This window comes from Echeneis naucrates, chromosome 8 (assembly GCF_900963305.1).
Source record: "Echeneis naucrates chromosome 8, fEcheNa1.1, whole genome shotgun sequence".
In the NCBI taxonomy this organism is placed as follows: domain Eukaryota; kingdom Metazoa; phylum Chordata; class Actinopteri; order Carangiformes; family Echeneidae; genus Echeneis; species Echeneis naucrates.
The window spans coordinates 6,281,357-6,306,413 of NC_042518.1; the positions used below are offsets into that span (position 1 = coordinate 6,281,357).

At 39.0% G+C, this 25,057-nt stretch overlaps 4 protein-coding genes across 13 annotated transcripts; 3 read left to right on the forward strand and 1 right to left on the reverse strand.

The window, feature by feature from the left end:
- Positions 1-544: 544 nt before the first annotated feature.
- LOC115047806 (cell death-inducing p53-target protein 1 homolog) lies at positions 545-6,552 on the reverse strand. Of its 2 annotated transcripts, none has more exons than XM_029508980.1 (5): positions 6,410-6,552; positions 2,334-2,493; positions 1,964-2,005; positions 1,120-1,264; positions 545-946 (listed from the first exon to the last, which is right to left on the reverse strand). In XM_029508980.1, exons 2-5 carry the CDS (start codon positions 2,476-2,478, stop codon positions 841-843), a joined length of 438 nt encoding a protein of 145 aa, XP_029364840.1. In that variant the 5' UTR covers positions 2,479-2,493; positions 6,410-6,552; the 3' UTR covers positions 545-840. The 2 variants fall into 2 exon arrangements, with proteins under 2 accessions (XP_029364840.1, XP_029364839.1); XM_029508979.1 differs by lacking the exon at positions 6,410-6,552 and adding an exon at positions 3,685-3,849.
- Positions 6,328-11,197, forward strand: LOC115047805 (myeloid-associated differentiation marker homolog). Of its 2 annotated transcripts, XM_029508978.1 has the most exons (4): positions 6,328-6,929; positions 7,293-7,466; positions 9,766-9,946; positions 10,277-11,197. In XM_029508978.1, the coding sequence occupies exons 3-4, from the start codon at positions 9,815-9,817 to the stop codon at positions 10,862-10,864; spliced, it is 720 nt and encodes a 239-aa protein (XP_029364838.1). In that variant the 5' UTR covers positions 6,328-6,929; positions 7,293-7,466; positions 9,766-9,814; the 3' UTR covers positions 10,865-11,197. The 2 variants fall into 2 exon arrangements, with proteins under 2 accessions (XP_029364838.1, XP_029364837.1); XM_029508977.1 differs by lacking the exons at positions 6,328-6,929; positions 7,293-7,466 and having other exon boundaries at positions 9,009-9,946.
- A 1,218-nt stretch (positions 11,198-12,415) lies between these two features.
- LOC115047219 (myeloid-associated differentiation marker-like) lies at positions 12,416-13,270 on the forward strand. Its single transcript, XM_029508013.1, has one exon. It carries the CDS (start codon positions 12,416-12,418, stop codon positions 13,268-13,270), a length of 855 nt encoding a protein of 284 aa, XP_029363873.1.
- A 4,714-nt stretch (positions 13,271-17,984) lies between these two features.
- Positions 17,985-21,964, forward strand: LOC115047894 (somatostatin receptor type 5-like). 8 transcript variants are annotated; one of them, XM_029509103.1, is made up of 6 exons: positions 17,987-18,298; positions 18,432-18,604; positions 18,690-18,747; positions 19,479-20,163; positions 20,245-20,589; positions 21,127-21,964. In XM_029509103.1, the coding sequence occupies exons 3-6, from the start codon at positions 18,719-18,721 to the stop codon at positions 21,193-21,195; spliced, it is 1,128 nt and encodes a 375-aa protein (XP_029364963.1). In that variant the 5' UTR covers positions 17,987-18,298; positions 18,432-18,604; positions 18,690-18,718; the 3' UTR covers positions 21,196-21,964. The 8 variants fall into 8 exon arrangements, with proteins under 8 accessions (XP_029364961.1, XP_029364963.1, XP_029364968.1 ...); XM_029509101.1 differs by lacking the exons at positions 18,432-18,604; positions 18,690-18,747 and having other exon boundaries at positions 17,985-18,075; positions 18,175-18,368; positions 19,476-20,163; XM_029509108.1 differs by lacking the exon at positions 18,690-18,747 and having other exon boundaries at positions 19,476-20,163.
- Positions 21,965-25,057: the final 3,093 nt, after the last annotated feature.

Here is a 25,057-nt window from a genome sequence, read left to right on the forward strand (position 1 = left end):
GGTAAACAACAGAAAAGGGCTCTTAGGTCCTTAAAATGTTATGTGAAGATAACCTGTATAACTGATCTGGAACAGCAGATGGGGTCCTCTTTGGTCTATACATTTAAAACTGGCCAAAGTCTTCAATTTGAACGTATTCAATGTCAACATAAAACAACTTAAATTAAATTTTAACATCTTAGAGCTATTTAACTGTAAGAAAAATGGAAGCAGTGTGTCTTCAAAAGTAGAACATGTTTGTGTCGTGTCCTCATCCTGTCTTGGACCTGTAGATGAAGCTCTTTCACTGACTTCATGGTTCCCGGCTCAAATGTCAACACTTTGGTTTCCTTCCAGAAGATGGAAGTCTCAACTCACACTTTACACACTAAGCACACAAAACTAGTCATGTGAGGCCAAACAAAGCTTCTGAACCAAATGAAGAGGTTAAAGTAACTGAATGACATTTCCATCTGATTTAACTATACTTTGTTTTTAATGCTAAATAACTAACGTTAGCATGCAAGAAGAAAATGTCAGGCATAATGACACGGAGGACACTGGGCGTGTTTCTTTGTTTTTATTGGCATATTTGTGGTTTATAGTAAATTTTCCACTCTAATAAAAAAAAAAAAAAGTGCTCACAATATGACATTTCCTGACATACATATGAAGTAGGAAAGAGTTGAAGCTGCAGTCAGTCTGTTTGGAGCAAGTGCATTTTGTATTATTCAGTTATGCAAATATTGAAACAATGCCACAAAGAAGGGAAATCTATTAATATAACATATATGGAAATCTATTTATATAATCTATTAATATAAGATGATTTCCTTCCCAGCGTTCACAGTCAGGATAGTATTACATTCGCTTGTATATGTAGACAACTTTGTGGCAGGATGGACAGCGATGCTCCACATCTTGACATGAATCAATGCAGAATGGGATACAGCAGCAGAGAAAGCACCTGTTGGAGTAACACAAAGCTAATTATAACGCGCAAATTTTATTCCTGAAGTGAAAATGATTTAAATTGTTATTAAAACAACCTCTGTGCTTTTTCCTCTCATCATTTTACATTACCCCTGTTCACATTTTCAGATAGATGCTGCGAGTTTCTTTCCAAAAGTTTCTTTTTACCCAAAGAGAGCGAGGCCACCACAGATGGCCCAAGTCATCAGGCCTGCTGTGTGCTCTGTCTTGGTGACCACATTCTGCTGGCAGTGGGGACACACAGTTTGTCCCGGGACATCCTGTAGTGCAGGCCTTACAATCATATGAGTGACTGAGGAGGAGAAACACACAACAGAAAAATCACTGCTAAGTGCTTATGTGGAATTAGTATCCCTATTCATATACATACAGTCACATCCTGTAGAATATAGGCCTAACCATTTCTCGTAAGTGGTGTAACTAATGTAGTTTTGTAATTTAGTAAAGCATGTAACTCAGATATTTTTATTACCATTGACTAAATGAAATGCAGTTACCCACTGAGACCATCACAGTCAGCACAGACAGTGTAATTTGATAAGTGCATGCTCATCTGGTTTCTTAACAGTTACTCTGTTTGTTCAAACATCATTCCATACTGCTACTTCCAAGCCATTCAGGATGCATTATGCGGTGGCTCAGTTAGATTTCACATGTAGGGATCATGTGAATCAATATGAGGAAGGGATCCTCACTCATCTGTTACAAGTCACACTCGATTTGATTCAGAACAACACACTGAACAATTGCTTTTTGTTAAGCATTGGATCAACAGATAGGCCATTCTTCAGATTCACTGTGGCTGGAAGCCGAAGACTTCTCCCACTGACGAAGGCCTCACTGGTCTGTTTGGAGACGTGGTGTCTATGTAAAAAGTTGTCTGTTCACAGATCTGTCTTCGTAGATGTGTGCCAATAAGTCCACTAACACATATTCACTTCTGTTATGTTTTACGTGGAACCGTGATCTTGGATAAAATCCATCTCCTTACCTGTTGTGACAGGTGTTGCCTGGCCTGGAGCCAAAGGAGCACCTGACAGATTAAGAAAAAGGTTTACCAAATCAGGAAGAGTTGGTTCAGAACTCATGAGTCCTTGAGTCACTTATCAAAAGTTAACAGCTGTCACCTAAAATAAATCAATAACATTCACAATAACGAGAGCACAATATTTTTTTATGTGGCTGTTGAAAGGATTAGTACATTTTAACAGTCTAAGTTCACTTGGTCATTTGAGAGCAACGTATTATTTTTGTATTTGTTTGAGGCTTCAGGTGAAACAAATAAATAAACACAGTACATTTTACAAAGATGTCTAAATAATCACACTATCATTTTCATTAAGGTGACCTGAGGCACAGACCTCCATGATATCCAGCAGGTGGAGCTGCTGGAGGTATGAAGCCTGGGTGGGGATGCATTTCAGGCTGGAACCCTGGAGCCCCATAGTTCATAGGCGGTCCAGGATACGGGGGTGCAGATTCTTGTGGTGGGTATCCTTTTTCCATCTTCAAAAATGCAGACTAGAGAAAAGAAAATTGGATTTTTGAGATGATCGACTAACTTTCATGTTAATAAGTATGAACTACTCAACAATGTATGTTTCAGACAGTCAAATGTGGGTTTTAAGCTTATTGCCTTAAACTTCCCCATGAAAGCAGACAGCTGTCTTCATCAAGGATTGGTTTGTTAGCTTTACATTATGTATATATGAATAGAAATGTTTCCTAAATCAAATCAGATTTATTTGTATAGCGCCAAATCATAACAAAGTTACATCAAGACACTTTACATATAGAGCAGGTCTAGACCAAAGACCCAACAGATGCTCTACCTGTTTAAAATTGTGTATTACTGCCGGATCAAACTGTATGTAAACTTTTCACATTGTCGAGCAATGGTCCCTCTGAGGATTATATATATTTCATTTGTAAATAATCGGATTTTAACATAAAATTTTAGTAGTACTTTGATTGACAATAGCTATACATTTTACATGATAAAGAGTAAAATTTATGTTAACTCAAGTAAAACAAAAAGGACAGAAGTCCAGTAACCTAAAGGAGACATGTTTAAATTAGTACAGTGTACAGTGCCTCTCTCTACAAGGCGGCTATATGTCAACAGTGAAAAGAGCAACTTTATTAGCAGATTATTTACTTAGTGAGAGCAACAGAGGTTCTGTTTTAAGCACTGTGCTCAGATATTGTTTCCTGTTACCCAACTAGATTCAATTTTCTCATACATTAGTCCAACCATTAGTGAATTCGTGGTTTATTGGTCTATTTTTTGATAATAGAGAATAGTGTAGTGCCACAATGCATGCTGGTCAGTCTGTAGATTACAGCGAACAGAACCACTTAGTGCCTGCTAGCCTTGCTGCTTCTCCTCATAAATCCATCTTGAATCAATTAGAGCCGCACATACCAAAAAAGGCACTTTTACTTGCCATTCTTTTGAGGTTGTGCCTCACCCTTGTTTGGACAGAGTGGACTGATAAGACTTATAATCGCATTAATACAGAATGAAAATGATTAAAAGATATAAAAAAAAGACCCAACCCTAACCTTCTGCCCCACAGCAGTGGAATATATCAGCTACGTTAGGCATATCAATATTCAAACCTGCCCTAAACACAAAATGTACACATTGGCAACACAACACAAGAAATAATCATTATATAACCACAACCGTGCAAAACAAGATAGACATACCTTTGAGTTCCCATCAAAAGAAAGCTATTTCTGTGAGCTGCCTGGTCATGAGTGAGACAGGAAGAGTCAGTAAACCCACAAAGGAACTGTGAAAAGGAAGTGGATAGAAAATTCCTACAAGTGCTTCTGATTGTGCTGCTAATCGAGGATGATGTGCTGTTTTCTAACCAAGCCTTGCAATTTTATCATTGCCCTGCCTCTCTCCCCTCCCATTTTCACTGGATGGGCCAGAAAAAAAAAAGACATTGTAGTGTCTCTGTGTTTGTTTAAATGTTGTTCAAATAGTGACAAATAATGGCTGTAAGACCTAACATGCAGACGCTAACCAAGGCAAACGAGAGGTGTGTGTTAACTCAGAACAAAGTGTTCTTTGTTGACTTAGCGCGACACTGATCCAGCACATTTTCAGTCAGCGACTCTAGGAAAAGATAATAATGAAAGAACAAATACATTCATGAAGTAAAAAAGTATTTCTGAACAAGAAACTAAGAATTCATCCCCAGATAACAGAATCCTTTCACTGGCCACATCTGTTTATGCTTTGCTTGGTAGTCCACACCCATGGCTGTGATTTCCTGTTTAATCCACCCCTCTTTGTTTCACTTTTCGAGAAAAGCCTCTAGTCTTGTATAACTAACGCCATTACAATCCAGCTGTTTCGAAAAACTGTTACAACACCTCAAGTTCACATTTTGTCAGTGTTTGCTCATGGTTCTTGTATTATTGAAGCACTTAATCACTTTGTTCAACACATTTACAGTATTTCCAAATCACCTAACTCTTAAGCAATAGTCAGAAAATAAGCTTGTGTTTGCAATCTCTGAACAAGCCAAGTCATACTCTTTTGTCTTATTAAGTGAGTGCAAAGTGAGTGTCTAAACATAACTTGTGAAGAGCTGGTGACTGCCAGGAAGGGGCTGAGGATGGTGAGAGGTCACAGGACTATCACAAGAAGATATACACTTCCCTTCTGGAATGCAATCACAATTTCAGCCACTCTGATTATCACAGCCAAACATGAGATTGTGCTGTTCTGACCTCACATCTTAAGAATGTATATAGCTTCTTTTTAAAATATGGCCAGCAGAGGTCAGACTCATTCTAGCCTTGTAATGTTTGAGGGTTTAGTCCTTTAGTCCTCTCTGCACGGGGACCAGAGATGCAGGGCCACTTACTGTGGGGAGTGCATGAACAGAGACAGGCTGTCTTGTAGTAAGCTTTTTGGAGATCAGAAAATTAATCATGCATGTATTTTCTCTTGTCCCTCTCACTTTGCTCTCTTATTAATACTGGAAATCATTTGTCTACCATACCCCAGGGACGTCTCATATGGACTCATATGCACTCATCATGAATCTAATGTTTGTACATTAGAATGCCTTTACTGTCACTGCATTACAAATAGAGTGAGAGCACTGCTGCAGATTGGTTTTTCATGTAAAGCACATCAAGTGGCATGAGTAAAGAAAACGCAGGTAGTTTGCAGACAACGTCAGTGTGGTGAAGTGTTCAAACGGCCATTTCCACAATGACCCATTTACGAATGTAGGAAGTTTGTAAAAACACATTTGTTGTTTGTTGTAAACTGTTGCACTTTGAGGTTTAGTCAAAGTGCCCTCCAATTATTTATTTCAATAGAACTTATTTCAGGCTTCACATCCCCTTTTTCAACATATGAACTATTGACTCACTTTGTAGCTGCCAGGCAGATGATATGCTTATTACAAGATGGCGGTCTCCTCTCAAAGATCTGTTCAGAATACACCCAGGAGGCCCATCACATAGCTAATTTTGTCTGACAAAGCACCAGTCTTAATTATAATTTTTTTTCCGAGGACTCAACATGCTTCAACTTGTTTTTTTGTTTGTTGGTTTGTTTGTTTGTTTGTTTTTTTACTATTTCGGCTTACAAAATTGTGGGCCATTTTATTTATTTGGAGCGATTTATGGGTGCTAGTGGGAGGACAACGCGTTAAATTTCACTTTTTTCATATATATAAATAATATATATTTATAAAAATATAAATGTATATATATTACTCTTACTCAACTACAGTAATGATGAAAAAAAATATTTCTACTTTGCTGTCGTTATTTGCATGAGTCTAATTTATTTGGATATTTTTTTAAATTTGAAAGTGACGCCCCCCCCCCCCCCCCCCTCCTGTAGGAGGAGGAGGGCTGAGCTGTGTGGCGAACTTAGCGACTTTCTCACTAAATTTATTTCTAAATTAACTTTGCAGATAAGCTTAGCTACTTAAATTGACAAAGAGACTAGCGATAAATCGAGTGACTTTTCCCTGCTGGTTTGGAGACTTCATATTAAAGTGCGTAGCTCGGTCCGTCCGTCGCCTTGAAGGAGCAGCGGGGGCTGCCGGGAGCGTCCCCCAGATTGTCTGAGCCCTCAGCCGGTCAGTCTGACCGCGGAGCGCCGCAGCAGTCCACCCGGACAAAAAGCCCGGATGAAGGGGAGCGAGCTGGCCGTAATAACCCATATGACTCAGTCAAAAAGAAAGAAACAAACAAACAAACAAAAAAACTAAACTAAACTAAACAACAAAAATAAAAACAAAGCTGAAAAGTTTCAACAGCAAAATTCAAAGCAGTTGTTCGTTAAATTCTGCTTTCTGTCCCTGTTTTTGTTTTTTTTTTTTTTTCATTCAACAAAAGTTTCAAGAATCAACAGTTCATTTACAGCTCTAAGCAGATTTTGTGTGTATTTTACCAGTTTTTTGTCTCCCGCGCCGTTAGTCCTTCTTTCAAGAGCTTCCTTTAGAACTATATGCTAATTGTGTGGTATTCAAATTAGCCAATGACGCAATCTTCCGGCGACGTTTAGGACCCCTACTCTCTCAGTGAGGTGGTGGCAGCAGTGTGGCCGAAGAGCAAACATCAGAGGGAGCGCTTACATCCTCTGCTCAGCATCTAGATCCTGTTTGCTGTTAAATTTATCAAGGAAGACCAGTCCTATTATTCGCTGTCTCCCCGAAACGATGGAGTGCCACAATACCACAGCAAATCAAAGAAAGCATGTGATGGTAAATAATTAGCCGGGTTGGCTAACGATTGCTCCGCTAGTTAGCTAAGATAACTCCTAACAGACATATAGACAGAGACGTCAACGTTGCCACCATATTGGAAGGGGCAAACATCTGAGCAGAGAAGATGCCTCATTCCTGTGCTGTGTGGAATTGTTGCAGACGTTGGATGCCCCAAACCACATCAGACCGAATTACCTTTCAAAGGTAAGACTTAGTATTTGGCCTTTTTAACATGGTTTTGAGAGCATAATTTGCCAATGTTGTGGAAAACACTAAGCATTTCCACGCTTTCTTTTCATTCATTTATTCTGATCTATTCTGCTCATGGTAGTATACATATTCTTCAAAACATATACAGTTAATAATTTAACACCTCAGTTTACACATCCATAGCGGGAAAGGAACAGGAGGGAGAACAATCTTGTATGTTACCCCTACAATGAATTAACGCGGTCAAACTCGCCTTCAAACGATGAAGTCTTGATTCTTATTTTATTGTTTTGCCCCAAACATTTTTGTAAGATTGTTTGTTTTGTTTTGTTGTTTTTTTTTTTTCATACTGCACAGGTTTCCCAAAGATAGCAACAGGAGGAGACAGTGGGGAGCTCTCCAGAGGGATGGCTTCAATGCAAGCTTGTCCTCCATGCTCTGCAGTGAACATTTAAAGCTGGAAAGCAGACAGTCAGGATGAGAGATGGAGTGATCCCTTCTGTCTTCAGTTTCCCAGCTCACCTCCAAAGGGTATGTATATCACTATAGGCAGTAAGGATTAAATGAATGAATGCCATACTATGTTGTTGTTGTTTTTTTTTTTTCTTTTATGGGTGTGAATTTTATAATTAGGTATTTTGTGTGTGTTTGTGTGTGAAAATTTACTATAATTTGTTAACTGAAAAATTGATAAGAGACCTGAAAGATTATAACATATTGCAATTTGCTGTCTGAAAAATGGCAAAAATATGTAATTCTGTTGACTGGAAAAATGACTAAAATGTGTTCTCTTGTCTGCAAAAGGGCTGAAATGTGTTATCCTGTTGCCTGAAAAATAGGCCAAAAATAAATAAATAAGATGTTTTTCTTTATTTTTAAGACACAGTCGATTCCAATTACAATATATAGCCTATAGAGGTGTGTAATCAATAAAGTTCTTCTTTTAGTCATCTGAGAAGATTAAATACATTATTTTTGGTCCCTAACTGTTTGTCAAGTATTACATGAATTCATAAATGTGAGGAAGTAAATTTATTTATAGGAAGGCGCTTTATGAAATTGTCCCTTGTATTAGTTTTAGTTTATCCAATATGGCGGTGACGCTGACGTATCGCAGCAGTGGTCTAACCCGCTCCATGCAGCGTCTACGTGTATGTCTGTGGCCCCAAACATCGAGTTAAGGACTGTGGTTTGAGATAAAAGCCAGAATTATGATGAAATGAGATTGAGGTAATAATAAATATGAGCCAAAAAGTAATGATCAGATATTATGAATATTAATTTGATTAAAAACAAGTTGTAGTTACTATTATAAGGTTAAAATTATAAAGATTTTCAGTATTTTATTTTCTGTTCATTTGTTAAATGGCAAAATGCTCCTTGATCCCTTTTGCTACAAATGCACTTTTCAAAAAGAGAAATAGATATAAATAAATAGGTGTACGTCGTTTTTTTTTTTTTTTTTTCCTTTTTTTTGTTTTTTTTTCCCCCTACTTTCAATACAGTTGTCATTTCACAGTGTACCTTACACGTTAGTGTTGGTACACTTGGTGCTGTGCTGAGAGGAAAAGATAAACTGGTAGTAAAGGACGGACAAAAGTATATGAGGCAGGGAAATGGCTAGATCATTAATCAAAAGTTTAAAGTCCAAATACAGTTCACAAAAATTTTTTATGTATAAATCACTGTATACATATCTTAATATTTGAAAAAGAAGAAATGTTTCTCTTCAGTTGCATTTTAAGGGCCATGCCTAGAAAGCCATTATCAGTATACTAAAACATTATCTTAAATAAAGTGTTTGCTATGTTTCTAATTTATACATTTGAAGACTAGCTTTATAAACTGTTTGCTTATATTCATTCATTCCTGGAAAGGATAGCTGTAGTAATCAGTATTATGTTTGCTTTTAACAAGAAACAAGGAACAAGGAAATAAAAGAAGTTGGGAAAAAAAAGGTACTTGGCTTGATTCTAGAATATCTCTGTTTATATAATCCAGTTATTTTGTCGGAGAACCCACCCACTGTTACGTTAATACAAATTAACGTGGTTCAATAGGCCATTTTGTACTGAATGAAATCAACAGTTTGGGAGCAGCACTTGGCAGCAGACCTTTTTCAGTTTGGATCAATGGGTGAATTGAAACCCATCTTAGTATGCCTCTTAGTTTTATAGTCAAAATAAAATTTTAAAAAAATCCTGTATTTAGTTTCCTTTTCAGCGTCTCATACCTGCATGTTTGAATCCGGTGAAAGGACTGGTTTATGCTTCACTATTCCTTTCATGATACAGTATATTACTCATCTTTTTACTGCAGCAGTAAAGCCTTACTTCTCTTTCATTTCTTAACATTCATCTGTTGAAGTGACTAAAGGATGGGTTAGCCAGTGTGGAATCCAACATGTTGAATTAACAAAGGGTAAGGGGACTTCTGCACCATGAGGTGTGGTTCTCTTTTACACAACTGTAGTAACATGACGAATGGTCTATTTACAATTGATAAGCTCATAGAAGTCAACAGCAGCTTCCCTCCTTTGCAAACAGACCGTCAAACTCTGTCACACAATTGTGCATGAAGCATTTGTTTCCTGGCCATTTGAGCTATCTGCAAGGGAGTGGCCACAGGTTTCTTATTCGCCTACCTTTCTGCTTTCCTATCAGCAGCACTAATGCCATGACAGCTTAGGAAGGAATTAGTTTTTATAGGCAAAATTTTTGCAGCAGTAAAAGACTTTGAGTGCCATGGTTAAGCTGGACGTCAGCACACTAACGGTGCCTGTTGGCATTGTGCGGATGCTGGAGGTGATTTTTACCTGTATCTCCTTCAGTTTAGTGGCATCGGTGGGCCACCGCACTGATTCCTTCTGGACATGGTGTATGTTCACCTGGTGCTTCTGCTTCTGTGTCACCCTCCTTATACTGGTGATTGAATTCTTCAGTGTCAGCTCAAAGCTGCCCATCTCCTGGGATGACTTCACAGCTGCTTTCTCCATGTTGGCTACTCTGATGGTGGGTGTCTTTTTTACTATTGTTTTTTGTCTTGGTCTGCAGATATTGACATGATATTCTGACTGATACCTCTGACTACTGTCACTTTGTGTGTAAAAGTGTGTAAAGTGTAGACCAGAAAATATACTGAGGAATAAGTAAATGAGATCATGCTATTGTGAGCTTCAAAATACAGCACGCAAAAGTGTATCACCTAGTTCAATGACGCAGTCGGTAACAAACTGTCAATTTATGGTTCTTGGATGACGTTCAAATTTTAATACTGTAGAAGAAAAGGGTAAAGTCAACTTTAAGAGAGGATTCATTTCAGACTTTCTATTTGTCACACAGGTACTGGCAGCATCTATCATCTATCCCATCCACTTCACTTGTTCTACCTGTGGTAGAGAGATTGGTGCCACTGTTACTTCTTTTCTGGCCTTCATCCTGTATGCCTCTGAAGTTGGGCTGAGCCGGGCCAAACCTGGTGATATCAGTGGATTTCTGGCCACAGTCCCAGGCCTCCTCAAGGTGCTGGAGGCCTTTGTTGCCTGCATCATCTTCATCTGCTTGGACTTGGCCAAATTCTCAGTTCATCCAGGACTGCAGTGGTGTGTCGCTGTCTACTCTATCTGCTTCATTTTTGCTGTCATTGTAATTATTTTTACCATCTGTCGCCTTCTCGCTCTCTTCCCGGTACCATTTGACAAAATTTTGATAGTCTGCAATGTGTTGGCTGTGTTGATGTACTGCACAGCTGTCGTCATCTGGCCATTGTACAGCTTCAGGAACAACCCCAGACCCCAAAACTGCACATATTTGAGGATTTGTTCATGGAATAATTTGGTGGTGATCTCCTTCATGACCTGTGTCAACTTCATTGCTTACATTGTTGATACAGTTTATTCTTTCAGGCTGGTCTTCTTCATTAGCGTATAAGCTGCAAATACTACCTGTTTCAGTAACTGAATACTTTGATCTGAAATATTTCACACATTCAATTTGAGCATTTTTAGAACAAATGTTATTTCAACTTTATTTTCATAACAGCATGAGTATGGTTAACTTCATTTCATATTTTTGATGGCTGTGTCAGGGTTTTGCCTCCTTCCCTGATGACCGATTAGGCTGTTCTTTTAACGCAGCAATGGCATGATAGAGTGAGACTCAGTTAGAGCTTTTTGTGTTTGTTTTTATCAATTTCAAACATGTGAGGTTATTGTGTTTTGAATGTCAGTATCAAATAACAATAAATGAATATGTGTAAAGGAAAAGAAACGCTTTAGTTGATATTTAAATAGGTACCGCAGGACCCACCCACAGACCCTCTCAATGGATGCCTTAAAGTGAGCCATAGTGTGTACATGCCATGATAGATAGTGTGGCTATATTCAGCCTCCACTCCCATTTTTGTCTAATGGGTAACAAGAGAAATTAAAAGAAAGAGACAAAAATGGAGGGAAACTATTATGTCACATCAAATGCAGCTGCACATGCTCAGAAAGCATGTGAATGATGTAGACCTACAATTAATGCAGTCATCAAGAAATGGTTAGAATAAATATATTCCTAAAAATGAACAGCAACTAATTTGATAATGATTTTTTTTAAGCTAAAAAGATTTGGTATTATTCTTGTTTACTATAAATGCTGGATGTATTAGGATTTTGGACTCACGATGGAGTAAAAACCTCCTCTGGAGATTTGTGATAAACACTTCATACACTCTACAGTTACACAGTTTGTATGTCCAGTCTACTTCTAATAATGTATTAAGAGAGATGAAGAAACTGGAAAGTGAAGAACAAATTCACAAATTGTGCATGTATTTTTTTTCATTATTCAAAACATTGCTCACTGTACCAAAGGTTTCATCATACATACCTTTTGCTTTTTATTATGTGCAGTGCAATAATGCAAATCAAATGCTCTGCTTTCTGTTTAAGCAGATAGTAAAAACAGGTTTGCCAAAGATGCAAATGTTATACCTATTCAGCAAAACATGAAGTTGCTTTTTTTACCCTAAAACCTAAGGAGGGAATTCACGCGCTCCCATTTATCCCACCAGGAATAATACATCAGGTGAGCTCATAGACATAATAAGAGCATTTCTCTAATGGACGTGACCTTCCCCCACCTCTGCTGGAAGTGAGCATCTAAAGTGGGCTTGTGCCGAAGACCAGAGTCCAGTGTGTGTCATCATTTGAACATGATAACACCCAGCTACGATCCAATCAGTAGAAAGAAACGGAGGCAATAAACTACAGATAAGCCCAAGGATGCTCTGTTTGGATATACACCTCACCAGGTGAATGCCAATTTAAAAGAACATCGCTGCTTGGGCTATTCCCGGCATGGATTTCTTCAAGAGGATCTAGTTCAGAAACAGAGGCCTTGTCACACTGAGGGATGCAGTGTGCGGAATAAACTGAACCTGGACGCAAAGCAAGACAATTTTATTTAGGTCAAAGCAACCGATCCTGTCCAGCAATGGCGTATGTGGGTTTGAGATCACTCACCCAGCCCGTGGGCATCATGCGAATATTGGCAGTGATTGTCACTTGTATGTCATTTGTCCTTGTGGCAACAGTGGGACCCAAGACATCTTCTTACTGGGCATGGTGCATGTTCACCTGGGTCTTCTGCTTCGTCTCCACCCTTCTCATTCTGATCCTGGAGTTTGCAAATATCCACATCAAGGTACTTTTCGCCTGGGATGACATCACCGTTGCCTTTGCTATATTGGCAAGTCTCATGTGCTTTTCCACCTCCATTATCTACCCCACTTTATTCACCTGCAACACCTGCCACCTCGAGATTGGTGCATCCGTGGTGTCCTGGTTGTGTTTTGGGGCGTATGCAAGTGAGGTGGCCTTGAGGTTCCTTCGGCCAAGTGGACAAAGCAATGGGTTCCTCTCCACGCTGCCGGGCATAATGAAGTTGCTGGAGACATTTATCGCCTGTCTCATCTTCACATCACTAGAGACAAGTCAGTATTTCAACTTCCCAGGACTCCAGTGGTGTGTGGCTGTGTACTCTTTGTGTTTCAGCATTTGCATCATCATAATCTTGCTCAGCATTGGACAGATGTCCTCTTCTTTCCCATTCTCCTATGACAAGCTGGTGACTTTCTATAACATTTTGGCAGCAGTGCTGTATGGAACAACTATGGTGATCTGGCCTCTGTATAGTCTCTCCAAAAGTAACTGTGGCCACCAATGTTCCAAGGATAAACGAATGGTGGTCACCTTCATGACAATCTTCAACTTTATTGTTTACACCCTGGACACAATCTACTCTATACGCCTTGTATTCTTTGTCAATAGAGAAACCAGTCAAAACTAGCATGAACAGAAAACCAAATATGAACAGGCTGGTTTCGATAAAAGTTTCCGTTTCATATTGTGATTATGGGCCAATGACTAAACTTGAAAAATAAATTTAGTTGGGTTTTTTCCCCAGTATATCCCAGTATATATTCTGTGAATGTTAAAAGGGTATTTTCAATACTGAAGTGTTGGGTGTCTAATATAATATGTACAAAGAAGTACAGTTGGTTAATTATTAAAACTTCAATATCACAGTCATAAAATAAAAATTTATGTCATAGAACTTTGTTTCCTGATAAGCTTGCTGATCAAACACTGAGCTCATACTTTAGTTTATTATAGTGTGGTAATTAACTCGTGCCACAAGTGAATGTAGGTTTGTCTCTGCATTCATGTGTCTCATCTTTTCACATGAGGGAGCTTCTACTTTTAAAGTAACATTGTGGAACATAGATATTTCACTTTCGTCCTGAGAAATATGAGAAGACTGATGCCTCTCTGAGGTTGTACAGTTTATATGTAGCTGAAGCGAGCAGCTGGTTACCTGAGACTAGCAGAAAGATAATAGTTTGTCTCCAAATCTGCTAACAATAATCACTGCAGAACGGTAATTAGTACTACTGACACACTATTCTGGTTTGCTTTTTCAATTTTCACAAAAGAGCACATTGTGATTTTATGAGAATTATGTGTAAAAAAAAAAACAACAACATTTGACTAGGCACAGTATTGGTGTCACAAAAACACAAATTACTTCATCTGGTAGCTTCAAAAATCCTCTGCCGCTTTATGTAATTACTTAATTGCACCAACAGCAGAAAAATACAGTGGCTGGCAGAGGAGTCAAAAATAAGAGGAGATGTGATATGAGAGGCAAAAGTAGGCAAAAAGAGTGAAAACAAAGTCGAGGGAGGTTGATGAGATAGAGGCAGTGACCGAGAGAACAGCGACAGCACGAGATTTCCAGAGCTTTGAGGGATGTGTGGGAAAAGTGAAAAAGCTAATCCTTTAATCGACGAGCAGCAGCTGTTTATGGAATTGGACTTGTTGCACAAGGTGTTATCTTTCTTTTTTTTTTTTTGTATTTAGCCTCTCTTCTTTCTCAGTTATGCGGTGGGCCAGTGAAGGGGGAGGGAGGTGGAAACTTGTAAGGATGTCACCAAAGTCTCAGTTGTAATCCTACAGCTATTGTACTACCTGGTACACCAATCTGTGTGAGTGAAAAGGGGTCAAATAGAATAACTGAGGCATGGAAATTTAGTTTTTCTTCTCATGTCAGTCTGGCAGGAGTAGAGACAGAGACTTCTTTTAAGTAAGAAGTGACGTAGGACACAGAAAACCCCAGACTACTTTTATTTGGACTGCATGATGAAAGTGTATTAAAAAGGAGATGTTGACCTTGTATCATCCACATCAGGGGGAAAATTCCTTTTGTCCTCCAACTGCTGGGAGTGCTGGCTGTGGAAAAAGGTGCAGTATGTTAATCACATCAGTGTCATTTCTCCAGTCTCTGCTCACTGTTTTATCTGAACTATGACAAATGGAAAACTACTGGGGGCGCTGGCTGACAAGGACAAACATTAACTAGAGTTAATGGACAAAAGCATCTCTGCCTCGATCATTAGGTGTTTGAACTCAATAAATAATGAAAAGCAGCCATGTCAGAGCGTGTTTTACATTTTACTTTACCTCCATGTTTTGCTTTTATAATAATTTAACATTTTATAATTATAATGTAGCTGTTCAAATATGTGGACATTATTTTGTTCATGAGGTATCAACAGTTATATGAACAAACACATGCAACTACTGAGCACTTGTACATTATAGACTTATAGTATTTTTCATACTATGTGGTGTTTATGAGCACATTAGTGGGCATTAAAGTCAGCATTAAATCTATATCAACAATCTCAATTTTCTTTTTAATTTAATTGCAAAATGTCTTGCCCTTTTACATGTAAAAAAAAAAGTTTTTAGATCGCATCTTGTTGTCTTGAGTTGAAGCTAAGGACAAATAAAAAACTCCCCGGTAATTTGAGGACATTAATGAATACATAGAAAATGGCACACTTCCCTCAGTTTATTTATACCAATATATACAACTTTTATCATGATGAAGACAGCTTGTTTTTTCAGGTGTTGCTTCTTTTCTTTTTAGCTGTGATCCTCTGTGGTGAGTTGTATGGGTAATAATGTATGAGCCTTTTTTATTCCCACCTACACTGGTTCGTTTTTTGTGTTCATTATTTTCTGTGAAACTTCTGCTTTGACGAGTGACCTTTGATTCAACTGTGCAGCAGCCAGCGTCTTAACCCCTTATTTAGCTGGAGGAGGACGTGATGAAAACATATCACCACAAATTAAACAGGACAAAGGAGACAAAAAAGAACTCAGTTTTACTTGTTTATTTAAAGAACGTGCACGTGCCATTCATCTTATGTTTAAACAGGGAGTTGATGCCACTAAGCGGTAGCAGTCATTCCCATTACAAAAAAACAAACAAGTGTCCAGCTCATGCATCATTTTCATCTATCATTTCATTTTCTATTGCTGTTATGTACACGTGTTTTAGTTACTAAAGTGAAAGTTATTCTTTTTTCTCGTTCCCAGTAGAACAACGATTAGACATTTTTTGTGAAAGCTAGTACACTGAAGGGGTCAATCAGGTCTAATATGATTGTTGTTAAGTCTCCAGTTTGAGTAAATGGCTTTCTGCTAGAACAGATGCCCCACAAATCAGACTAATTCAGTTAAACTCAGATGTGGCCCAGTTGCTCAGCTACTAGATCTAGTAATGCCAGTTGTGTTTTTGTATGTCAGAATAACCAAGTTTTAGTTGATCAATGATAATGATTAGTCATCTAAGTTACAAGTGTAGACAATCAGAAATATTCCACGAACAACTACAATCTTTGGTGACTTTGTCAGAGTATAATAAAATATGAAGTATAAACCTTGACAGAGCTGGGGGAAAAGTAAGTGAACCTTTCGGTTTAGTAACTGGCTGAACCTCGTTTGACATCAAACAAGCAGAGCGACCTTTTTGTCTGGAGGACTGTTGGACAGCTTCAGCTCAGACAGATGTCTGCTGTCTGGGCTCATCACTGGTGTTTGTCCCGACTTACCAAGAACAATCAAAAACCCTCTCCGACTGCGTTTTATAGACGAATGATTACAGTCCCATCCACAGCAGTATCTCAGCCTGGCGGTCATGGTGTCAAAATGTATTCTTCACATCACTTTAGATCAGACCAATCTATGGAAAGAAGTTAGATCACTAGACTGAATGATCCAATCGAAGGGCATTTAATGGCAACTTGGGGGCACAAAAACATCAATTCCAAAAAAAAAAAAACAAAAAACATAGCATAAGCTGCTGTATCTGGCATTTTAAACAGGGAAGTTTAGGAGAAGGAGAATATCCTTTCACATTAAGTTTGGTTCTAATGTCAAAACTCTGCTTCTAATATTGTGTCCAGTCATTTTGTATCAATGAAAGTGGACTGAGGGCTGGATTTAAACCAGCCGCCATCACTTACCTGTGATGGCACAGTACAACTACAACTAAAACCTTTTTCACACATGTGTCAGTCGTCCTGAATCACGGCCGCCCTCTTCCGTAAACCTAAAGCTTAGTGTTGATTATATCGCTCTCTTTGGCCTTTAGAGTTCGACTTAACCCCTCACTGTGTGGCACGGTTTCTGTCATGGCAATGGCTGATTTTCACCCCTGCAGTTTCCCAAAGAATTTGTCTGTTTTTACAATCAAGGAAAAAATAGTTCATCATTCAAATATCTGAAAGTGCACTGTGGCTAGAAAGTGTGTTTGTTGACACAGTCGTTGTACCTGCACTGGCGAAAACACAGTGTAAATGAGCCATACTTTGGCATCCTTGGTGCCTCGATGCACCTCTCCCCCTGCTGGGTAAGCCTATATTCACAGCTGTGTCATGGAAATCAGAAAACTTTTATTGTCAATGTGTCAACGTGACATTGAACAACGAAATTAAGGTTAGTTAATTAATAGTTAATAGTTATCAGTTAAGCAATAGTGTTACTTATATACTTCAGATATGTGAGTGTGCCTGTTTAGTCTGGTTAGGACCGGTCAAACAGGGCCTGGAAGACATCATCAATTTCCCACTGTTCCTTATTAACGCCCTTTGGTGGTGTGGCTGTTGGAAAAAGCAGAAACTGAGACATTTACTGTATGTATGTACACAGACGGGAGGGAAGAGTGGGGCTTTTTGTATGTCTGGCAGCCTGTTGTTGACACTCCACTGACCTGGATGACCACAACATGAAGCTAATGGCATAAAACTAGGCAGCGTTCCCAAGCAATTACCATCAAATCTCTTCCTAGGTGTGCAATCTCATCTTCGGCCACTTTTTTTCCATTTCACTTTAATTTCACTCCCTCCATCTCACCCATGGCCAAAACAGGGTGATTTATTCTGCAGGCTGGACATGGGCAACGCTCCACATCCTCTCTCTGCTGTTCTCTCTCTCTTAAAGCAGCGGGGGGAAAAGCACTTTAAGACTGACTGCAGAGCAAGAGAAATGTCTCCACTTCACAGAAAAAGAGGGAAAAGATTAAAGCTAGTAGACCAAACCCTGGTTTTGGCTGTGAAATGATTAGAGCCACCAATGGGTGGGGCATTCACGGCTAAAGGCGGGGTGATGTCCTCCACATAAATGGTGCACCGAGGCATTACATTACACTGCGGGTGAGCTGACTGCAGCTCAGGAACACATCTCACCATGCACAGGATTTACTTCAGATCTGATCAGTGAGGAAAACCTCGGGAGATCAAAGATGTGCGTGCCTGCGCCTCTGACTGTGGAGATCTGAGCATGCTGACATGAAAACAATGCATCAGAATGAAAAATTAAGAGTGAGGTGGTTTCTCTCTCCAGCGACGAGGGAAAGGAGCAAGGCTGACTTAAGAGAGAGACGTTTCCAAACCTGCGCGGTCAGGAGAGGAGACGTGCGACGACGGTGGAGAGGATAAGGCACACAGGAACGCACAAGAGCGCACAGGTAGCCTGAGTCCCATCAACGAGAAGACCATGTTCGTCACATGGTTTGCTGTTTCTAGAAACACAAGGCTGTGAGTTCTTTACAGCGTTGTTAATTTTATATTTTACTTTTCTTTATTGTATTCCAACCTCAGGTTTACTCAGCCATTGAAGCATCTCCTTTAACTCTGGGCTATAGCTATTACTATAGCTGTTATAATGTCAAGACCTGTGTGAAGTGGCGGGGGCTTTGTGTGTTTGTTTTCTCAACAACATGCTGCGGGTTGCGAGTCACTCCCGTGTTTTTGGAGCTCGGTTCAGTGAGTCTGTACGTCATAACATTTATTTGTGCAACACATTTTCACAGCCTCAGGTGGCAACGTCCGACAGTTGTAATATTACTATTATTTCAGGTCACCCACGAGGCACCAGGTTGGGACACATGATGAGTAGAGTGCAGGAATCAGGAAGGTCATTGCTCTCATCACAGACTTCTCTTTGATGCCGTTTGATCCTGCACTTGAATCAAGCTCGAACACCAACACCACTTTTACTTTCTGTAGAAAACACGAAAAAAGGCTCATCCATTTTCAGTGCACTTCAAGAAAATTAAACTGAAAACGCTGTGATATATTTACTTTTCTTATCTTTCAATTCAATTTATTAATTGAGCAAATTATAGAAAAAATACGAAAAACAGAATTGCCAAGTTGGCTTTCCTGATTAAGATGAAGAGACGCTATCCGAACACAAATCATATATAGTGGAGACCCACTTGAACACAATTAATGTTAATGCCACGTGTATTTGTCACTGTCACAACCCAGCACTTAAAAGATGTGGGCTGTGTGGCACTTAACTGCAGATTTGTTTTCCATTCTGAACATCCAATCCAAAGGCAGTGACAACATTTGAAACCTACTTACTAAATGTCGTCTCCCTCTAAAGTGCTACCTCCCATTTAGAGAAATGGCATGTTGGCCACTTGCCCAGGCAATTCAGCGGAAAGTTACTCTTCTGTTTTGGTAAATAAGGGCACCTTGCCAAGAGAGCACCTTTAGTACTTGTTGAATCTCTATGGTACAATAGGTAGACCTAAGTTTAATTGTCTAAAGCAGAAATTCAGAGAACCTAGCGCAACTAGATTAAACATTTTCTCAGAGGGCTATATAATAACTGTACATTCCTTCTTTCACAAGCAGTCTTCTTGGAAACCAAACGGATTTCAGCAACATGGAGGACTACAACTGGACCGCAGGGTCTGAGAATGGCACCATATCTCCATCCCAGTTCCCTGATGGGGCTGCGCCGATGCCCATCAGTGTGGTCACTGCGGTCATCTACACCATCGTCTTCATTGTAGGTTTTCTGGGCAACACACTGGCCATCTATGTGGTGGTCCGCTACACCAAGATGAAGACAGTAACAAATATGTACATCCTTAATTTAGCCTTGGCAGATGAACTCTACATCTTGGGAATCCCCTTCCTTGGCACAAATAGTACACTTTCATACTGGCCATATGGGGATTTCTTCTGCAAGGTGTGCATGACTGCTGATGCCATGAGCCAGTTCTCCTCCACCTTTTGCCTGACGGTGATGAGCATTGATCGCTTCCTGGCGGTGGTTTATCCTATTCGCAGCGCCAAATGGCGGAAGCCCAAGATGGCCAAGATTTTCAATGTGTTGGTGTGGGTTGTGTCCTTCCTGGTTGTGCTACCGGTCATAATCTTCTCACATGTACAAGAGGAATTCAACACCTGCAACATAACCTGGCCTGCTCCACTTGATTTGTGGTCCTTTGTCTTCATCCTCTACACATCCATCCTGGGCTTCTTTGTTCCCCTCTTTATTATCAGCATCTGCTACTTGCTCATTGTTATCAAGGTAATGAGGCGGCTGAATTTTTCTTTTATTGTTATCTAACACAATTTTGTGAATTTCTCATAAGGCGTTCTCCATCAACAGGTGAGGTCGGCAGGTGCGCGTGCAGGCCGGACGAAGCGGCGGAGATCTGAGCGTAAGGTGACACGCATGGTGGTGATCATTGTGTTGGTGTTTGTACTTTGTTGGCTGCCCTTCTTCATTGCCAACATTGTCAACTTGGTTTATATCATCCCTGAGAGCAAAACCACGGTGGTCATCTACTTTTTCCTGGTCATCCTTACTTATGTCAACTCCTGCGCCAACCCAATTCTCTACGGCTTCCTCTCCGACAACTTCAAGCAGGGCTTCCAAAAGGCGCTCTGCTTCCACAAACCAAACGGCGTTGGCACTATCAACCAGATGGGAGGCAGAGAGGCCGCAATGAAGGTAAACCCCAGTCTTATTTGTTCATCCACAAATAATGTAAAGCCTCAATACAGACACAGATTCTATAGGTGATACACTCAGTACGTTAGGTAGAATAATTTAATTCATTCCTTCTGTGTACTGGCCAGTCCTGAAAATCAGAATTGAGCTTGGCCCAAAATAAGTGTATTATTAGTATTATTAGTGGATAATTAACATAATTTTTGTCTTAAATATTTTAATCATGCACACACACATACACACATATCACTACCAAATTTATATTTCAACACAATACCCTTAATGTGCTCAAGTGTCGTGAGCAGACCACTTAAAAAAAAAAAATAATAATAATTCTTCAGCGTGAAAATGTGACCCGTGATGATAACCACATTAGAGAGGAGATGGGGAAGAATTTAACCATCTTTGCAAAAAAAAAAAAAAAAAAAAAGGGACACACCAGCATCTCCAGTCTGCCATGTCTCTTTGTTGCTGTTTACGATTTTTTCTTTTTTGTGTTCACACTGTAATCTCTGCGTATATGTCTTATCTCACCAGCCTCTTCAAATTATTGGGAACATGAATAATGAGTCTATCGCTTCCGAAAAGACTGCGAATGGCCAGTGATTGCTGTTACTCACCATCTGCAAGATAGCATATGAAACTTGGACAAACTGACCTGGACCTTTTATTGATGGATATGCCCTGTCGGTATTACTGATCCTCCCTCTGTCTCTCTGACTGGGACATGCCTGGAGAGGAGAAGATATAATGCTGTAAAGAAGCTCATCAACACGCTCTGCATTTTAGTTTTTAGGCTAGTTCATGTCTTTGTGCTGTTCCATGATTGACTCCATTGTATATTAGCATTAGTGCGTGTAATGTAGTCAGCACAATGAAGATACAGTACAATAGAAAGCTCGGGTTTTATTTACAATGTTCACCGGAGACAGGGATCTTTTTTGATAATATTTTGGTAAGAATCATTATGCTCTGCTCAGTTTTTGATTTATATGCAACTGTAGCTATAAATAGTCAACACTTCCTATGTTTACCTGTTACCTTGAAAATTCATCAAAATGGGCACCGAGAAACATCTGGAGTAGTTGAGTTGGGTGCCTAACGTCAAATGGCTGCATTTGTTTTTGGGAGCAAGAACAATATTTCTGTTAAAGCAGCAGTTTGGTGTTTTGATGAATAGTATTATAATAATTCTGTCATTTTGTTCTGCTACATATGAGAGTATGACCATCACAAAGGTGGCTTAGCCTAGCAGAAAAACACAGCCTAGTGAACAAGCCTAGCTTTGCCATAACCTAAGATGGTTGATTTCATATGTTAAAAATATTTAAAAAAAAAAAAAAAAAAAAAAAGCAAACAATAAAATACAAATTTTGGGCTTTGACCAGACCAATATATTTCTTGGGTGCACATTGTTGTTGATGATATATATACATGAGTGTGTGTGTGTGTCCCTTTTATATATAATGTATCCATTATTTAGCTTTAGGTGTTGGTAGGAGGAGGTTGTGATAGACAGGGCTAATAGTAATGGTAATTTTTGTTTGTTTGTTTTGTTTTAAGGGGTGCGATGTTAATTTCCAAGTAAGAGTTCATGTTCTTGTTCCTGCCGATGATGACCACAGCTCTGATTCTATGTTAACTCAGATGTTGCTCTCTTTTTGTTTGTAGCCTAAATCTGAATCTGAACTGGTGACTGTAAAGCTGGTTGACATGTTTCAAAGCTATAATATGTCATTTAACTTGTTTCTTTATTCTGACATGTTGGATCTAATGTTATAAAGCTGTGAAAAATTGAAATGTCACAGCCTAGTATTTCTCTTAGGTATGTTGCTCTCTTTTCTCTCATACTGTTAAAAGAAAGTTTGTTGGAGTGGAAAACTGTCAATTGTGAAATGACGCGGCATATCATTGCTGAACCTCAGCAGCTTACTTTGTCATGTCCTTAAACGCTGTTACTGGACGGGGAGTTTTTTGCATGTGGCACCACAATTGTTTGGAAGCTACTGGACAACACTGTGTCTGCTCCATGGGTGACACCTGAGCCACGCTAAGACCACATTAACCATGTTTGGTGAATTTGAGCTCATTTGTAAAGCTGACCTGTAGAACAGAGTGTGTGGGAACATGGACAAATCCCGGCAGAGAGAGGATTTATTTTTTATCAGAAACACTGTGACTTTTGTCTTTACAGATGTAACAAACATGCTGATGGTTATCATGAACATTAATAAACAATCACATCTGTTATGCATGCTTGCCTTGCAGTGATCCAACACAGTATAACGAAGGGCTGCTGACAAATCTCTTTTACATGTTGCCTGCATTCACCTCCTGAACAGACAGTTCATGTTTGTCATTGTAATCTCTCAATGTAATGGCAGGTTTTAGTTTCAGACTGAAGCACTTTATCATTATTTCCAGTTGAAACAGGAAAGTGGCAGCTTTACACTTGAATGTTTATGTCTCTTAAAATAAGCCAGTTTAGTTTCATGTTTTGTTTTGTTTTTTTTAGAAATTTGTGAACTAAGTTAAGTAAGTATTTGGATGCATTCTGTTTCTGGATAATCAAAATTTCCCTAAAAAATCATAAACACAGATGGCAGCAAAGTTAAGTCAGGCAGTTCAAAGCTTTGTTGTGATATGACTTTATCTGTGTTTGTTGGTGGTGGTGGGGTTTTGTTTGTTATCCACAGATTAAAGATCGAGCAACACTTTCACTGTTTCAGTTGAATAAATAGTTTTAAAGAGAAAAGAGTTCAGTGAATCAATTCTCAGGTCCACAGAAGGTGATATGTACAGTTCGTTTGTGTTCAGCATACATCATTGCAGTGTTGCTGATTTGCTGAATTTTGAAGTTACAATAGACAGCAAAAGAAAAGTATAAAGTCAAAAAGAAATAATTATAAAAAAAAATAATAATTGCAACAATCTGCAGCAGTCTGTTAGAGACCCTTTGCAAATGCCCTTGATTGCCCAACTTTAATGAATATTATTGTAACTTGAAATTTAGTTTTTAGTGAACAAAATAACATAAAATTCAAATTCAACAAAAACATATTACCTGTAATTTATGACAACAATGGTTGATTGAAATATAAACCTTCATTATCACTATTGTCTAGATGAATTATTCCAGTGTTACTGAAAAATGAAAGAGTTGCTACTGTAAATTAAGTGTGGAAAAATTGGCATTGTTCTTTTCTAAGGAGGAACAATTTAATCTCCAATTTCTGCATCGTAAAAGCTTTGGACACCGTCAAGTAGATGGTCAGTAGACCATTTTCAGCCACATGTTTCTAAGATGTATCATCTCAAAGATGATGCAGCCCCTATAATTTGGTAATAGATCAGACTCCCACAATGTCCACATACTCAGCATTCATTTAGTTAAAGTTTATAACACGGCATGGGAAATTGAATTTTAATATTTTGCTGCCTTCTGCTACAGGCTACCTCTTCAGCACCCTCACCTTTACCTTCCACCAGTTCTCTCTAGAGCAGCCTTTGTATTTATTTTCTTGGCCCTCATTCCACGTGTGTTTACTGACAACCTGTTTTTATTGCACGCTGTGGGGGTAGAAACACAACGTGTGCGCTCTGCAGCTTCATCATTACCGTGATGTTTGTGGTCATGCGTGTTTTTGTTCCATCGACTTCAATGTCAAGTGGAAGAACCGGTATTATCATGAAACAGAAAAGAGAGCACACTACTCTGGAGATGTATTATGAAGGACTTGATCAAAATACACGTTGACATTTATTTACACACTGATTTATTCCTCTCATTCAGCTGCAATAATAAAAATAGCACCATGTTGGCAGAGTCAACTAATTTTACCATGTTATCACTTTATGAAACATAATCTTGTAAAAATAGATCACATATCCTTCCACTGTGGACACTATGACTTGTCACTGCATCCACACATATAAGCTGTACCATTTCCTTTCTTGACTATAGTGTAAGACATTTTTCTTGCAAATCACAAACTGCACAATGTGTAGTTTATGATATACCTGCAGTTTTAATGAAGTGAATTCTCTTGTATAAGATAACGCTGAGCATTTTTTGGTAAATAGTTTTTATAAGGTCAGGTTAGCACATGTGTTTTCTTTAAAGAGGCTGAGAGGTAAATGAACGTACCAAAGTGTGAATGGTGCATTTCAGTTCAGTCAGAAAAACATTCCCAGTTCCTCTTTTTAGATTGAACATACATTCTGAGATTGTAAATGCGGATTTGGTTATTTTAGAGGAGAGAACAGCCGTTCCTGTTCATCCAATCTATTGTTTGCGTTCAGTATCACTTCTAGGATAAGATAAGATAGTATAGCAAGATAGCACTATGCAACGACACATCCCATAATCCTACTGTATCATTGTCTGAGAAGACAGATATACGCCAGAAAACTGACCACAATGACTTTTTTATATGATGCAAAAGACGTGTTTGTTGACACTGTGAAG

Bases quoted from the DNA above. Each gene is read 5' to 3' on its own strand.
- LOC115047805 (XM_029508977.1), top strand. From the start codon at position 9,680: ATGGTTAAGCTGGACGTCAGCACACTAACGGTGCCTGTTGGCATTGTG. The intron at 9,947-10,276 runs GTGGGTGTCTTT...TTTGTCACACAG, and splicing joins CCATGTTGGCTACTCTGATG to GTACTGGCAGCATCTATCAT.
- LOC115047894 (XM_029509101.1), top strand. From the start codon at position 18,328: ATGTTCGTCACATGGTTTGCTGTTTCTAGAAACACAAGGCT. The intron at 20,164-20,244 runs GTAATGAGGCGG...CTCCATCAACAG, and splicing joins ACTTGCTCATTGTTATCAAG to GTGAGGTCGGCAGGTGCGCG. The intron at 20,590-21,126 runs GTAAACCCCAGT...TTATCTCACCAG, and splicing joins GCAGAGAGGCCGCAATGAAG to CCTCTTCAAATTATTGGGAA.
- LOC115047219 (XM_029508013.1), top strand. From the start codon at position 12,416: ATGGCGTATGTGGGTTTGAGATCACTCACCCAGCCCGTGGGCATCATG.
- LOC115047806 (XM_029508980.1), bottom strand. From the start codon at position 2,478: ATGGAAAAAGGATACCCACCACAAGAATCTGCACCCCCGTATCCTGGA. The intron at 2,006-2,333 runs GTCTGTGCCTCA...TTAATCTGTCAG, and splicing joins ACCTGCTGGATATCATGGAG to GTGCTCCTTTGGCTCCAGGC. The intron at 947-1,119 runs GTAAAAAGAAAC...TTACTCCAACAG, and splicing joins GGTGGCCTCGCTCTCTTTGG to GTGCTTTCTCTGCTGCTGTA.